Raw genomic sequence first — 16420 nt, 5'->3', positions numbered from 1 at the left:
TGTATTTTTCTCTTCATGTGGCAACGGTCTGTGGATTTCTGCCTAGCACCAATACATTTCTGCTTAAAATGGTTAAATGTCAGGAAGCAAACCAGATTGTACAGAAAAGCCGCATTGCTGCTTTAGAGGAACCAGGACTTTTCCTCAATTAGCTGCTTAAAAGACAATTCAATTAGTGTTTCTATTTTGTGTGGTAGCTTATCTTTTATGACAGTTCGACCTTGGCTTATTAGTTGACCCCATAAAATCCTAGACTTGAGTGCAGAATTTTTAGTGCTTGAGGGAAGCATGTAATTTAGAGACTGAAAATTAAATTTTATGTGTTTATTGAAAAGCATTTTTCTCATTTTAATAAGTTTGACATTGGCTTGATTTTCAACATCTATGATAATAGCTACCATTATTGAGCATTTATTATATGCTGACACTCCTCCAGCTGCTTTATGCAGGTTATCTAATTTGATCTTTCACAAACCTTATGAGAAAAGGTTTTATTATTTCTATTTTACAGTCAAGGAACCTGAGGTTCTGAAAATATTGTTAATTGTTTAATTCACAAAACTACTAAAAGGTGACACTAAATTTTAACTAGGGATCTGATACCAGAGTCCCTACACTACCTCCTCCTTGGATGATTGCTACAACGCACAGGATTTAGAAACAGATTAAGATTACTTATTTAATATAGCTATAGTGAGAGAACTTCAGTGAATAATTATATGCATAAATGGTAACTAGATATAGTGGAAACAGCCTAAGATTTAGAAACGTTACTTAAAATCGTGACTGCTATTTATTAGTTCTGTGTCTATGGCAAATCAATTTATTACCTCTCAAGCCTACTTTTCTTATTCAAAAATAGCAATTAATTAAACCACCTATAACAGCTGGTAGTGGTGAAGATCAAATGGGTGTTTCTAAGTTCTTTATGAATGCTTTTGAAAGGTACATAAATGAATTGACGAGTGTATTCTGTCATTTGCCATAGCCTTTAAGTAGTAAATTTTCTGAGTGCTTTTAAAAAATGATTTCTAGAAAATTAGTGAGTTTCTAGAGCAGCTCTCTTGGATTACAGAGTGACCTATTACATAAGGAGTTTCTACCCATATGACCAGCTTTCTTTATTGAGATACATCGTTTTTGAGGAATGTTTATTTCACAACACGTTGTAAAGGAGTTCTTGATATTACTGTCCTCATTTTGGAAGAGGGGTAGTCAGTGCCAGAGTTAGCTTTAAGGTTCCTACTATACTGTCCTACTGTGCCTACTAAGGCGACATTTTCTGTGCAGTTTAGAGTTCTGTATTTTCTAAGCTCATTTCTGTCCCAACTTGAGAGTAAGTAGAAGTCTTCTCCTTGAAGGCTGTTCAGCACCCTCTACAAAATGGTGTCTGTGGCAGCCAGATGGTGACTGGGTCCCCCAGGTCGGTCCTGAAGCTCAAAAGATGGGCACACGGGGAGGTTGTGGTCTGCGTCAAGGAACGAGTTCTCCATACCTTTCATTCCAATATTGTTTATTTTCTTTTTGGTTTAGGAATTTTGAGACTTAACCCATCTATGCCCATGTTTACTCAGGATTAGTGACAGACGTGGAGCACAATAAAATGAACACATTTTGTTACAGGTTTTCATGAAGGTTGTGTCAAAGCAGCATTTCAGAATTCAGTGGAGACCTCAGAAACCTTTTAATTATCTGTGTTCAGTGTATGTAACCAATCAGGATTATCCATTTTCTTTCCTAGTCCCTCCTCACTTCTCACCCCCACAAACACATACACAGCTCATTCACACAGACTGCCATTTAGGAGCTTGGATTACCAGTTTGGGTGACTACCTAGCTCAAATCAAAAAGCTAACTGTTCTGTCTCTGTTCAGGGTTTCATTTTACAAACAGAATTTACGCAAACTGACTCTTTATTTAGGCCTAGCAGCCTTTGCTAGAGATCAGCCCCCAGGGGAGCCCTAGGAATCACAGCTCTAAATTCATCATACCTCGCAGCTTCCTGGGCGTGAGCCATTAAGGGCTACACCTACAGCCACACTCCTCTCATCAGCAGAACTAAGATTGAGAATGAAGCAGCCCCGTATTTTGGGTACGGTGACACGGAAGAAATTGCGGATTAAGATGGGACCATCTCTTGTGGAATCGCAGGATGGAAAAAGAAAGGGAGAGTGAGCAGGCGAGGTTTATTTATGGAATGTCAGGGGCCATTGAGGCTCAGCAGGCCCAAGGAGAGGAGGACTTCCCTCGGTGCTTGTTTTCTCCCTCTGACCTTGGATGAACTAGCGCGCAGTATATTATGCTGGGCGATTGTGCTGGTTTGTCATGGTTTGCATTCTGGACTGTCACTGGAATGTAGGAAACGGATGAATTTGAATTGAACCATGAGGTGGTCTCTGGGCCCTCTCCTTGTCTCAAGGAAACCTGTCGCTGTTTGTCTGGGCCTGGCCTAATGAAAGCAATGGAGGGAAAGAGAGGTGGGCCTTTGATCTCTTTGTTGCAGCTGCTCCCTGGGAACCCGCTGAAATCAATGCCCTGTTTTCCTGAAGGAATGAATGGCTCTGCCTAACTAGCTTTGTGAAGCCGTGGGGGAATTCACTGCCTCTGTTTATTGACAGCTGAAAAGGAGCACATGGGGTGGAATGGACCTTCTTGTGAAAACCAGGCGCAAGGAAAATTAGACCTCAATTTAACACACAGGAATTTGGAAATTCACCCCAAAGGAGATGGTGGTTTCTCATGCTTACATTAGAATTACTCAAGTTTGGGGCTAGTGTGTAATGAACAATGGAGGTTCTGTCACAACTATGTTATAAGTAGGAATATGGTATGCATAATAAATGATGTTAAGTAGAAGTTGGTTCAACACCCCCCTTTTTTTAAACACAGAAGTAGCGAGAGACAAATATTAACCATGATATAATCAGGTGATTCTTTTATTTTTGCCTTAAGAAAAAAAGTGATATTTAAAACAGCATTATTAATATAATAATACCGTCTCTAGAGTGTATCTTTCATTCACTTATATTTCAAAACATCTTTGAACTTTGTATCTAAGTTTCACAAGCGCTAGCGATTTGTTCGTCCTGGGTTGTGTGTGTTGTGTGGGATTATTACGAAAATACATTTATTTTTAAAAACTTAAATTCTTGTATTTTAACTGAAAGTCTGTATCAAACATAAATGAAACTGGCTAATAGGCCAGTGTAGCACTTGCAGTTAGAACATTTCATAAATCTTAACATTATTACCTTTCTTTTGAGAACAGAGTAGGGGAAACGTCTTGAGTTTATCACAAGGAAACATCAGCATACCTTCTTCTGTACCTCCCCTTGCTTGCTTGGTTGCCAGAGAAGAATCTGTGGCTTCTTCTTTGGCCTCCAGCCCTTTGTGCACACCTCTCCCATTGCCCTGCAGATCTTCATTCAGGTGTATTCTTTTAGCTGGAAATAAAGCAGCCGTGTCCTATTCATTTTTATATCTCCGCGTCTAGCAAAGCTCTTGCCTCAGTAATTGCATGCTGAATGAATGGAGATTGATAGCTCCCCGTACATTACTTTGAATGTAGTCACTTATCCAGATATCAACTGCAAGTACTACGTTTTAGGAAAACCTGATTGATCCCTCGTTACCTGATTGGTGCCATAGCTTTAAAAAGTTTTCCTTCATGGAGAATTATTAAACAGTTTTTTGACTTGGTAATAAGTTTGCTGGGCAGTCTGTCAGCCTCTGAACAAGAGGCATAAAAAGGGCATGGCATCGTCTTTTTCAAAGCCAAGGTCTCTTCTCTGATACTCCTAAAATAAATCTCGACACAGTGTTTAGATATTTTCAGTAAGAAGGTAAAATACCTTTAGAGTTTTGTAGACTTGCACTTAACTAGATTTAGTGATTGGGATGGATAAAGCTTTTATTTTACATGATTTAATTCTATGGTGTAATGTTAAATAATGCAAAAGAAAACACCATTTGCCAATTGCTTGAAACAGATTTATCACCACTATGAAATTCTTATCAAAGGAAGCAAACAAATACTGTTACGTTTCAGTGAATAGTATGAGATCTTTTAATTCTGAATGGTTATCTACTATGATTTCATAGGCCCGCTGGACAAGCTCAATTTCTGAGCTAATCTCAAGTTAACATCAATTTGTGTGTAAACTTCAGCTTTACGTGGGAAATATTTGTCAACATTCATTGGGAAAATAGCATCTTAAAATTACAATAGAAAATTTTAGAAAATGGCAGGGCTGGGGGCACAACGATAAGTAAGGACACAAGTACAAGAACTTGATAATATTTTACTCTCCGTATTATTTTTGTTTTATTTTTACCACCAAGATTATTTTTAAAGAAATATGTTTGGTTCCTGCTTTGATTAAACATAGGGATGAAATTTAAAATACAGGTTTACAAATTTGTGAGTTGTAGTAGAAATACTGTAGAAGGATGGGCGTTTGCATGGCTCATATAAATGTAGTAGATTCAGCAGGTTGTGATTCTGCTGAGACTTGAGATTTCTTACGAAACAGGAAAATCACCATGGCCTTGATCATTGATAAACTCTCGCCCCCATAAGTATTAACTTGTAGATAAGAAAGCAGTAAGCATAGCACTTAGGTTTTACAACTTGGCTGTTCAGTCCTCCCAGTTTCTGGAAGTAATTTCGTGTGACATCATACCAAAGTAGGGAGGGGTGGAGGGTGGAAGGAAAAGTAAGAAATCAAACCACATTTTTCCATTTGATGTTTCAGCTTTTAGAGGTGAGGCATATCTTTGTCTGCATTGATAGAAAGAACTACATACAGGCCGAGGAAGTGACTGCAGTTAAAAACTGTGTTCTTGCTATGTTTATAGAATCAGATAACTTCAACTACATGGTCTTCCATCAAAGAGACTTTTTTGGGGGACTGAAAAGACTTCTGTAGTATCCAAGAAGAATAAGTAATTTAAGAGTCAAGCCCTCAAAATGGGTTTTGGGATTAACGTATATTAGGTCTCTGTATTTGTGCGCACGTTTATTTCCATAGACATACTTCCTAGTAGAAAGATACCAAGTACTTCCCATCCATCCAGACTGACCAAATAAAGCAGCCCCTGCAAAGGTTTTTCTAGCCATTGGAAAGGAGACATCCTCTTTACTGATTAGATTGAATTGCAAGAAAGACTATTCTGAAATAGAAAATCATCAAAAATTACTTTTATTGGCTGTGCTTGCTTCTCCTAAGTTCTGCTCTCTGGCTCTTCCTTTTAGTGGTAACCTTGTCTTTGAGGGAAAAAATGGAATAAAGCAAAGGTGTGTTTTGCTTTTTGGATTTTTCGTTGTTTGTTATTTCTGTTTTTGTTTTGTTTTGTTTTGTTTTTTGCCTTTTAGTGGCCTTCCCTGGCCCCTTAGAACCCTCCTCCCCTCATTCCCACTTCGCCCTCAGCCCTGCTCAGGTACTTGTTTCTTTTATCCGAAAAATCAGCTTCTTAGTTGACACTATTTAAGAAGATCTGTCATCTGATTTCTGCCTGAGGCTCTGAGGTATTTTTACTTGACTCGGGGTCTCTGGAAAAGGATTGCAAATATATGAGTGCTCCTTGCTTACTAGGCGGGGTGTTAAGTACTTCACTCAGATTAACTCATTCAGTCCTCAAAAAGCTCTTGTACAGTAGGTACGATTATTGTCTCCTTTTTACAGGCAAGGAAGCTGAGGCAGAGAGAGATTAAGCGAAGTGCATGACATTTCTAAATGGCTCTAGGTGGCATCTGGATTTGAATCTAAGGCATTCTGGCCCCATAGTGCCTGCTCTTAACCACATCACTGTATTCGCTCTCTAAAACTAAAAATTCTTTAAGAACTTAAAGGTGTGCCTCTGGAATGTTGGAATATGTCACTATGGTATGTTGATGGAGAGAAATTTTTGATCCTGGCATTCCTGAACTCATATTCTGTATGTGGTCTTTCTCAGTGCCTTTGTTTTTTTTTTTTTAACCTTTTGATTTTTTTTCCCTTCTAGGATTGCTTTCACGTCTGATGTGGCCTCTGTTTCATGTCACATCTAAAACTCCTCTGTACCTCAAACTTAGAAAGGTAAGTATGTCTCTGCTGGGCCGTCTGACTTCTGCCAGTCTGCTCGCCCGTGGTCAGTGGTGAGTCTGTGTTCTTGTTCTCTGCCTTGGAGCACACACCAAAGCCTGCTGCCTCTTCCCAGTAAGAGTGGGTGACGTTCCAAAAAAACATTTGCTCTCAGAGAATTTGCATTTGAGGAACTTCAGGCCTTGAGGGAAAAATGGGGTTGAGGGATATAAAAGCCTGTTTTTTACTCTTTAGAAAAACCAAGGGAACATGCTGAGAACTGTCATCGATATTTATTCACATTAATTTAGAAATAAGAAGTTTTGTATAATTGATTTATATTTATCACAACTTGCTTATTAGAAACTCTGTCATCTCCCTTCCTTACATTTTAAAAAGATGTTTTAAAATTGTTTTCTCTTAAAAGCAAACAAAATATATACCAGGAAGAAATTGGGGGTGTTAGCCTCCATTTAGAATCACAGTTAATATGTCACATATATTATAATTCTAAGTCTCTAAATCATGTTCCTAAAACCATAATATGAAGTGATTCTCAGTTTGCATATGTTCTGTCCAAATTTCCTAAAATTGTGAAATAAGCGTTATGAAATAAGTGCCGCTAAATCCAGTGTGTGTTTGAGGAAACTCATAATTGGTGGGATCCGCGTATTTATCAGAAGTTTTTATCTCTGATAGTTCTCCACCATATAGCTGGAGATTATGATTTGTTTCAAATGCCGATTTCGAGAGCAATTTTGGCCTTACATTTCATCTTCAGCATTTCGGTCGTTTTCCCCTATAACATGCATTAGTTCTCTGTTTGAGCCCATTGTCTTCTTCACTCTGAACCCCCCCCCCCCCCCCCCCCCCCCCCCCCCCCCCCGTTTTGCAGCTTTCCTGCTGACAGTGTTGCCTAACCGTAACTCGGCCTCTCTCCACGCATTTTTTTTTTTTTTTCACAAAATGTCCTTGACTGTAATATGCCATAATTTTTTTTTTTTTTATTTCAGTGTTCTTTGGAAGTTTTCTTATACTGCATGTTATGCTTGAATTTCTTTCTTTCTTTTTTTTTCCTCTAAACCTCTCACTTAGATAAACCACTTCCAAATTTATTTTGCTCTTGGGGCTGACTTGTAGCAAAGCTATGCACAGCTGCCCCAGGTGGAGAGCCAAAGCGAAGAGAATATTAGATGTGTGCGTTCAAATCCCTGTTCTGCAAATGATTCCAATTGAAACTGGTCCACTTTCCCACTAACATATTCAAAAGGAAAATTCTAGCAAAATCCCAAAATGCCAGAATCACTTCTATATATCATTCTGATAACTTTATGGTACTGGTAAGACCAGTTCATGCCAAGCCCATTTGTCATTGTTTTCTCTAGTTAAGCCTAGTATTGCCATTAAAAGGACAGCTAATAATATTACACTGTTTAATGACTTAGAAATCTTTCACATGTATGAGATAAAACCTTGAAGCAGGCAGGAAATAATTAGAATTATCTTTTACAAATACAGGTTAGGAAATGGAATTGTATTATGATGATCTAAATTAAAAGATTTTTGAAGTGAATCAGTAATTTATACTTGTTCTGTTACATTTTATTCTGAACAGGTTATCAATGTTTTCTAACAACAAACTTACCCAGTGTGTAAAATCATTCTTGATACTTATTAACAGGCCACGTCTGTCCATATATTTTAGACTCTGTACCAGTCCTCGTGCAGGTATACATATGTAATGTATAATTTTTTAACAGCTCTGCAAGGTAGAGAGATGTTACCATAAAGAGAAGTTGCAGAACTCCACTAAGGTTGCATACCAGGCAAGCAGCAGAGCCAGTATTTAAACCTGGAAACATATGACTCCAAAGCCAGTGTTCTTTGCACTATACCAACCCCATCTTTCTTAGATTGTACAGACATACCTTATTTTATTGCACTTGGCTTTATTGTGCTTCACAGATGTTACATTTTTTACAAATTGAAGGCAAGGCCCTCCATCAGCAAAAGGATTACGACTCACTTTGTTGCGATACTTGCTTTATTGCAGTGTCTGGAACCAGACCTGCATTATCGCCGAGGTGTGCCAGTGTCTAGCAGAATGCTATCATTTGCTTAACATTTTTAAGTGGAATAAAGGAGAGTAAAACACATTATCTTACCACTTTTAGGTAATAAATGTTCCTAAGAATATTAAAATTTCTTCACTTCCTGACTCCCTGAAAAAACAAGTTAAAATGAAAGCAGTTGGGATTGAGTGGGTATAGGGAGTTGGGAGTCATATGAGAGTGTTAAATATTATTAAAATTAGTAAATAAAGCACATTTCTCAGTGTGTTTAGGATAGCGGTAGGAGTTATACATGTTTGTATTATAACAAAGTATACTTTATTTGGGGAATAATTTAATCCATTATATGGCATTTACCAAGGTCATGTTTTCATTTTCATTTGAGCATAGGAATTGAAAGTGGTTCATGAAACACACACACACACACACACACACACACACACACACAATCAACATGTAAATTAGAACCACATTAAGATGATCATCGTTTTATGTTGTTATCCTAAAATGGTTCTGTGTATTCAACTCAGTTAATTCTGATTCAGAGAAGGTTTAGAACTTTCTGTAAATAGTTTTATAGAGAGACTTCAGTATTCAGTTAATTGCATTTATTCTTTTTGTGCACATTTTTGTTTTTGTTGTTTTTGGTTTTTGTGTTTTCTTTTCCCCCAAAGGAATTACCGTTTTACTGATTTTAATGTATATAATGGACAAATCTAGGGCATAATCTGTATGTCTGCTGTCTAAGGTCTCTTTCTATACTACTAGCCCGAGCATATTGCTGTCCTAATTAAAAACTTTCAATGATCCTGATTAGTTAGGACTCTTGGTTGCAATTGACAGAAACTAATGGGGCCATTGAAGGATTCCAAACAGCCAAGTGACAGGAGCATATCCGCATGTTAGAAGAATCACTGTGACAGTAGCATAGTGATAAGGATGAAGGGGAGCCAGTACGGGTCGCAGGCTCCAGTATGCAGAAATGTTCCTTGACACTGGCCTAGCTGGACTCCAAGCTCTTTCCTCACCAGGCCGGTAGTAGATTTAAAGGAAGCCATGTGAAAATTGAGTTTTGACCAATAGAGTGGGTTGGTCCTCCATTCTCCCACCCTCCCCTAGCCCCATCCACACCCTTACCAAGTTTTTGGGTACCACAGATTAGAAAGTAGTATGCAGTACGTGGTTGCCCAGGTCGGGTTTTGGGATGGGCCATGTGAGTGTTCATTAACTGCCTCCTCTCTCTTCCCTTCTGGGCTTCACCTGTCTGGTGTGAGAAGGGAAGTGAGTGTCAACAGAGGCCAGACTCCCTTGAGACCAGAGTGGCCCCACGCGCTGGTTGCTCTGGTTTTTCAAACCTCTGCTACTCACTCAACACACCTTCGCTTCCATGTCCCCACCCGCACCCCCTCCATCCCTCAAGTTCTCTTCTTGGATCCAAGTTAATGTGAAATGCTCATCTTCCTAATAACCAAAGCAAAGGGGACATGCGTGGTCTTGGCACACTCTGCCGCTACAGCAGGGCACTTGGTCCCCAGGCCATTCCTCTTCTCCCAGCTCCATGTTCCTTCTGGACGTGTGTCCCACATGCTGGGCAGACTTAGTGGGTGCCTGTGTGGCAGGAAAATGGGGTTCCTTGGTTGCTGATTCTTATACATCTGAAGTTCTTCCTGCTTGAGTTTTCTATTCTGAAAGTCCTAATCTCTGAATAAGGGCTGCTATATCTTGGCTTATCAAGAGACCTCTTCAGTTTTCAGCAGGGTCTCCATAAGCCTCATCCTAAGGTTTCAGACATTCAGCCACAGAATTGAAATGGAATTTCAAAAGAGGTTCAGAATTGGAACCTCCTTCGGCATTTATTTGGTGCCACAAGTAACCTGTTACTGCAAAATTTGTGAATCAACAAATTTGTCACATTAAGGTTTTACTACCCTTTCTCCCTAGAGTGGGAACCTGTCCTCCAAAGCACCTCTTTTCCAGCATGCTGGCATTTCTGGCTTGTGCAAGTCCACAGCCCCACCCCTGTCCCAGCATGCTGGTCTGGGAGACACGTCCAGGCTTGGGAAGCAGAGCTGTCCTGTGCCCCCAAACTAGCAGCATTGGGAGACTTCCGCTTTTTCCTTTGGTTTTTAAGCAGTTTGGAGTCTAAGATAAAGGCCTTAAAGTTAACTCTCTCTGCCTCTCCCCTTCTAGGTATTTGCATAGGAATCAGAGGAGTTAATCTTGTGAGTAAACTCTAAACATCTGCTTGTTTCCTTCCTTCTCTATCTGCCCGGGGTTCTTAAACACATGACTGCTCCCAGGCCACCAGTGCCTTTTCAGACTTCACCTCTCTGAAACGGGGTGGCCTTTTTTGAAAAATCATCTGGCTCCAGTTCTGACAGTTGAAGCGAGGCTATAGCACAGATGTACACTCGACTCAGATTCTTAGCACATTATCGAAGCAGCCCGCAAGTCTGCATCTCACTCCACAACTTCGAGTATGCAGGAAGCACCCCAGCTTTTTATCCCCATAACAATTGTGATTCACATTCCAGTCCCCACTCAGGCAACCCTGAGGGCATTTTCATTGCAGTTAATTTTAGATGTTTTTCCTTCCCTCATGGGGCGTGTCTTAGAACCGGGAGATTTCCGTGGTACCTGATAGGTGAGGGACTTAACTCTGGCCTTTGGAGTATCACAGAAGTGGTCCCTTGAAACCCTGCAGCTCTCTCCCTCAAGGCCACCAGTGGAGACTGGCAATCTCTTGCTCAGGTTTCCCTGAGCACACCCCACCCAGCTCTCCTGGTGAGGGTTCTACACTGCCTTGAGGAACAGAGCCTGGACGGCCCCCTCGCCAGGGGCTGACAGATCTCCTTTTCCTTTCCGGTCCCAGGGCAGGAGAGATGGAAGCGAGGGTGTTTTTTTTTCTTACCCTTTCATCCACTCTCTTCTCCTGTCCCACAAATTGGGCAGAATCTCCTCACTGTGTTTAGATGTTAAAGGTAGACAGCTTCTGCCTTCATCCGGGCATGCCTCTCTGCGTCCGATGAGTATGACTATTCCTTCAGGGGTATAATCTTATCGTTCACTGTGGCCCACCTTGCTGAAATGAGGTTTAGTTGTCTTATAACTTACCACGTTGGGTGGGCTCCTTTCCATCTGGGATTACAGACTTTAGAAAATAAAATAAAAAACATTCAAGAGGCTTTTCAAAACAAACCTTATACATCTTCGGTCTAGAGGCTTTCACTACAAACCAAGGCAGAGTTCCCAGTGTTTGGGATTTGCCCATTTCTTTCCTACTCAAATCATTAGAAATAAAAAAGTCAGTCTGAATTTACTTAAGCAAAATCAGGAGTAGCTAGAAGTGAATGAGCTGAAACTGGAGGAAAATCCCTTTGTTCAGTTTGGGTTTCAGTGAATGCTCAGCAGGCAGCTAAACCAGTTCATTAATAGAGAAAAAGACATGTTCTTAAATGCTGCTTGCAGAAGTGCCTAAAAAAAAAAAAAAAATTGCATTCCTGAAATCAAACTCTCTAGACTCGTGAAACTCTAGTTTTTGTTATCAATGAAGAAACAGATCACCCCCTCCCAAATATTTTCCCATTTATTTAAAACAATTAACTACAAGTGAGCTGTCTCATTCCTAGAAATATGTATTTTTCTTACAACTCTGGGGCTCAGAAACACCTATATTTAGGAATGTTGAATGTGATAAGGTCTTTTTTTTTTTTTACCCGTATATGTTTTTTAAATACAATTTACACATTAAAACCTTTTTCTCTGATTTTGAAATTTCAATTCAGACCTGAAAAGCAGTCTCCAAGTAGCATCCTGTCAAGCTTAGGTGTGTTATTTTTCCTCACTGTCTCTCCTCTGCTTTATTAAATTGTCCTGTACTGCGCGGGACCTTCCCCCAGGGCCGTGAATGCTTCCAGGTTCTCTGTTGCATTGTTAACTGTTTAAGTGTGAGTCTGGTGGTGCGATGGCAGGTGGGGACAGCGCGGGACTTGACCTCCTTGCCAGAGTTCTCCTCTTTCACTAGCGCTGCTTACATCGACCGGCTTAAGAATAAGCTCCCGTGTGAGCCCTCGGAGGCCGAGGAGTATTGTTGAATTCAGAAAGCAATTGCTTTCTTTTAGTGATAATTTGAATATTTTGACAATGAAGCTAAGCCACTCTGCTGCCTGGTTTGCGTACTTCATGTCATGTGTCCCCTTTCTGGTGAAGCAGAAGACAGCCCCCGCCTCTCTGAATTCATAAATTGGTATTGTCCGTTGGTGAGATGGGTAGGAGCGAAGGAAGAAACATTCAGAAGAATTTCACTATTTTGCTTTAGTGTTTTCTAAAGCCGTTTTTTTAAAAAAAATTAACAGAGACCACTATAAATGTTGAGTATTTTGAGAAGAGAGATGGACCAGGAAGATGATTTGTGAAGTGTTTATACATGCAAAGCAAGGAATACATTTAAAACAAATTCTCTGGATGATTCAGACAAAGAACTTACCTCCAGTTTTCTTCCTGGATTGCGATGGGTTATTTTAAAGCTTTAGTTGTCTAAAATGGCCTTAATTTTTCCATTTTTAACTTAAAAGGATGTTCTTATGCAAAATAAATGGACTTAGCCTTTTTGATCAAATTAAGAGAAGAAAACAGGCAACCAAGTGAAAAAAATCACTTAGGTGAGATATAATTGGCTTTGTTTCATAATAGATTTACCTTTGTACTGGCTAAGAAAATCCTGAAAAGCTTTTCCCCTAAGAGGATCAACTGGTTGAGATTGTATTAGTTGGAGGAAGCCAAGCTTTATAATTAATTGGTGAACAGAGATACCGGTTTCCGAATGCTCACCAGGCAGCAGTGGTGCAAAGCTGGCTGCAGACTGGGCCCTGAAGGCTTGGTGAAAACACAGATTCCCAGGGCCTCAGTGATGCTTCGTCAGTCTGTGCAAAGGTCTCTCTGGTATTCTAATGCATAGCCAGGTTCGGTAGCCACTGAACTGTCCACTCAATTTTGAGCCTTCAGCCTTTTCACCCTGCACGTTTGATAAATCTATACGTTTATACAATGCTTTTGTTGAAAATGAATGCCCAATAGTTATTGCTGACTTTTTCCAATTCATAATTTGTTTCAGATTCTGTTATTGCATAGATTTGCATGCATGTTTTATGGTATTCTAATACTGTTGATTTTAAAAAGTACCATTTCCTCTGAGTGCTATTTTGAATATTTTATGTAAGCAATTGCATGTTTTGTTTTGTGTTTTTTTTTTTTTTTTTTTTTTTGCAGAAAGCAGGGGAAATTTTCAGGGTTTTTCTAATCCATTTGCAAGTAGGACAAAGGATATAATAGAAATTCTTAAAGGTCTTGAGCAAGATTATATGAAATATTGAAAATATTTTTAAGTTACAACATGAATTTTATCACACCTTTTAAATATATCAGATGATCTAAGTGTTTAAGACTTTTGCCCTATGATATATCTGAGATATTTTAAAATTAGGGGTTGTAGGTTTATTGAGGTATTATACTACAGGATTTTAAAGCTTAAAATTTATATCATTTATTAAACTTCAAAAAAGCAGCAGAAAATCTCCTCTAATCATTGTTAGTTGAGCGTGTGTGTTCCTGAAGTGAAGCTCAAGATGCAGCATAGCGGGGGGTGGGGGAGGGGAGTGTTCTTCTAGCTTCATTCACTGAAGATGTGCAAGATCTCTTTTTACAGGTTCGAAGCCTCGAACGAACTTCTGAGAGGACCATTTGGGAGCTAGCATTTCCTGTCACTGAGTAGGTATGCAAGTGATGGCAGCTTTTTGAACTTATTCGTATATGGGCATGTTTATTAATAATTGCTTGGAAACACATAGTAATATCAGTCAAGGACATGCAGGAGGTCCCATGTTCTTCAGAAAAGTTCTCGTGCAGAATAAATGCATGTCTCCCCCAAACTGCAGCATCAATGCATGTCCCCTGCAAACTGCAAAAATGCCTTAGACTAGAATTCTTCAGCCTTCTTTCTTTTTAAAAACATTTGTGCACTCTACATTTTGGGACTCAGAGGATGCAGTTAGCATCTTTTCATATCTCTGCTGTCCCCCCTCTACAGTCCCAGGGGTATCTAGAGATCTATGGAATTTTCTGCTGACAACCCTGTCAGTTCAGAAGGTTTAAGCTGCCCTGACTACACTCCTAACTTGCGTATGTAAGAGGATGTATAAAGGTTGCCATCCGCTTGTAGATGTTTACTGTTAAGCCTGAGGAAGATGTTGCTTACATACCAGTAGCACTAGGGAATGCAGCTACAAATTCTCAGGCTTCATTTGGAGATACTGTAGTAAGCGCTTCTGCTAAAGTCTGCTGCTCCTGCAGACAGCTTAGCTAGGGGGATGGCAAGCTGTGAGTGGGGAAAACACTCAGCTTAGTTCAGAACACCTGGGTTTGGCCTCTGGCCACTATCATAGGCATCAGTAATGATGTGGTAATGGAAGCTAACACTTTTTGGGTACTTACTGTGCACTAGGCACTTTGCTTAATACATTTCATTACTTGCAATATCTTGTTTGTCCGTGCCTATGGGTAAAGAACTTAAGTCTCTGAACCTCAGTTTCTTTGTCTGTTAGATGGGTACACAAATGCTTTCCTGCCTGTCTCACAGGGCCGGCAGATGGAAATTAGTAGGCAAAACAGCAAGAGGACTTTATGAGTTCAACTGAAATATGTTATTATTTTACTAAGTACTGTTTTGGTTGCCTTTGAAATATAATGTTCTTATTCAATAATATTTTTGATTTATTGGCCAAGAAATTGAAATTCATCCCAGGATGCCGATATATCTACTAGGAACTGAGACAAGCACTAGGAGGTCTAATTAGGTGGAGGAGGGGCGTATTGCCGCCGGGTCTTGTTTACTGTGTGATTGACGTTAGAAGACTACAACCAGTGAGATCCTGAAATGTGCCTGCCCAGTATTCGGTGGCGAGTCTGTGGGCTAAAGACAGGTAGGGGATGGCTAACACCAACACCCCGGGCGATGTCTGTCTGAGGAGCAGAGTGGGACAAGCCCAGGCAGGATGGACAGGACAGTCGCCCGGCAAGCAGCAAGGGAAGCCAGCTTGAGACATCGCCATAGGCTACTGGGAAGGAGCAGCAAGCATGCAGCGGTGGGAAATTGGGGCTTATTGTAAGCAAGGTGCCTGGCCTCTAGGGCGACAGGAGCACAGAACAGCACATTGTAACTGCCTGTGGATGGGCTGTGGGATGGACCACACATGTGGCTTGCGAGGACAGCTACTTAGAGAGTGTGCATTCCTCCCCATTGAACTGGGTATAATTGTAATGGTTTGTTAAACAAACAAAGGACCAAAAGCTGTGAATGGGGGAGAGAAAAGACTTAAGGTGAAAAGGAGAGGAGGCCCTGCCTGCCAGCGTTCACTCTTTTTATGCTTTCTCCCCCATTTCCTTGACATTCCTTTCTCCCTGTCAAAGCAGCCAGTGCAGGGCCCTGGAAAAGTTGCCTCGTCTCTGTAGTGTCATTTCCTTTGAAGATGGAAACCTGATGAAATGTTTATCATCTTCAAAAGGAAAAGATGAAAAACTAGGGTCATCCTTTTAAAGGACCAGTGATAAAATTTTTTTTATGTTTCAAAGTAAGTATTTCTGGATGAACAGTTTGCTTTGCATCCTTTGACTTTATTAGATGTGGCATGGGAAGGCAAAGAGAAAATTCTCACTGAAGCCTCATGTAGTGTTGTCTAGTAAGTAAGGCATGTGGCCTCAGCGGTGGGCAGACGTGCTTCCGAAGAAAGGGGAGAGCGCGTTGGGCTGGGGGCAGCAACTTCACTATTCTCTCTTAACCGTGCACAGTTTACAGTAAAGTGAGTTATGGATGGTCATCTGTTGAAAAGGCTTGAAAAAAAATAATGTAAGTTGTCATTTAAAACTGCCAATTACATTTGTGTCCTTTCAGGTAGTCAGATTCTGTCTCAGGCTCATCTTGGGTAAAAAGAACCATTTAGAGTTTCAGAACAGTACTTTTCCATCGGCTGTGCCCTCAGGGTAATGGAGCTATCCATGGGGAGGGGGCTAAGTGATTCCTTGTAACTGTTTTCCTGTGCAAAGCCACCTGTCGATGAGACGTCCTCACTTTCACCGGCTCCCAGTTCCCTCAGATTCCTCTGCCCGACTCCTAGGGCCATTTGTGTTCTGGACACTGTCTCCACTCCAGGCCCGTCTCCTGCTCCCCTTATTCTCATACCCGCATTCCAGCCCCCCACCCCCAGCCCCACCTCCCGCCCCGTGATCCCTGCG

The 16420-nt window shown here is 40.6% G+C and overlaps 1 protein-coding gene across 10 annotated transcripts in view; it reads left to right on the top strand.

Annotated features, from left to right (window-relative positions):
- Positions 1–16420, top strand: part of PLAGL1 (PLAG1 like zinc finger 1) — a 60129-nt gene that overhangs the window by 25134 nt on the left and 18575 nt on the right. For 3 of the 10 annotated variants that reach the window (XM_016119553.2, XM_016119556.2, XM_016119555.2), the window contains exons 4-6: positions 6004–6077; positions 10325–10356; positions 13839–13904. Coding sequence is in view for 1 of the 10 variants with exons in the window: in XM_036222293.1 (XP_036078186.1) it covers positions 6021–6077; positions 13839–13900 (119 nt within the window). In the remaining 9 variants the exon portion in view is untranslated. Of the gene's footprint in view, positions 1–6003; positions 6078–10324; positions 10357–13824; positions 13905–16420 lie in introns of all 10 variants that reach the window. The other 7 variants (XM_036222278.1, XM_016119558.2, XM_036222286.1 and 4 more) reach the window with 4 other exon arrangements.

This window comes from Rousettus aegyptiacus, unplaced genomic scaffold (assembly GCF_014176215.1).
Source record: "Rousettus aegyptiacus isolate mRouAeg1 unplaced genomic scaffold, mRouAeg1.p scaffold_m13_p_1, whole genome shotgun sequence".
Classification (NCBI taxonomy): domain Eukaryota; kingdom Metazoa; phylum Chordata; class Mammalia; order Chiroptera; family Pteropodidae; genus Rousettus; species Rousettus aegyptiacus.
Note: the sequence above shows the minus strand (reverse complement) of the source record. Positions and strands in the feature narration are given on the sequence as shown.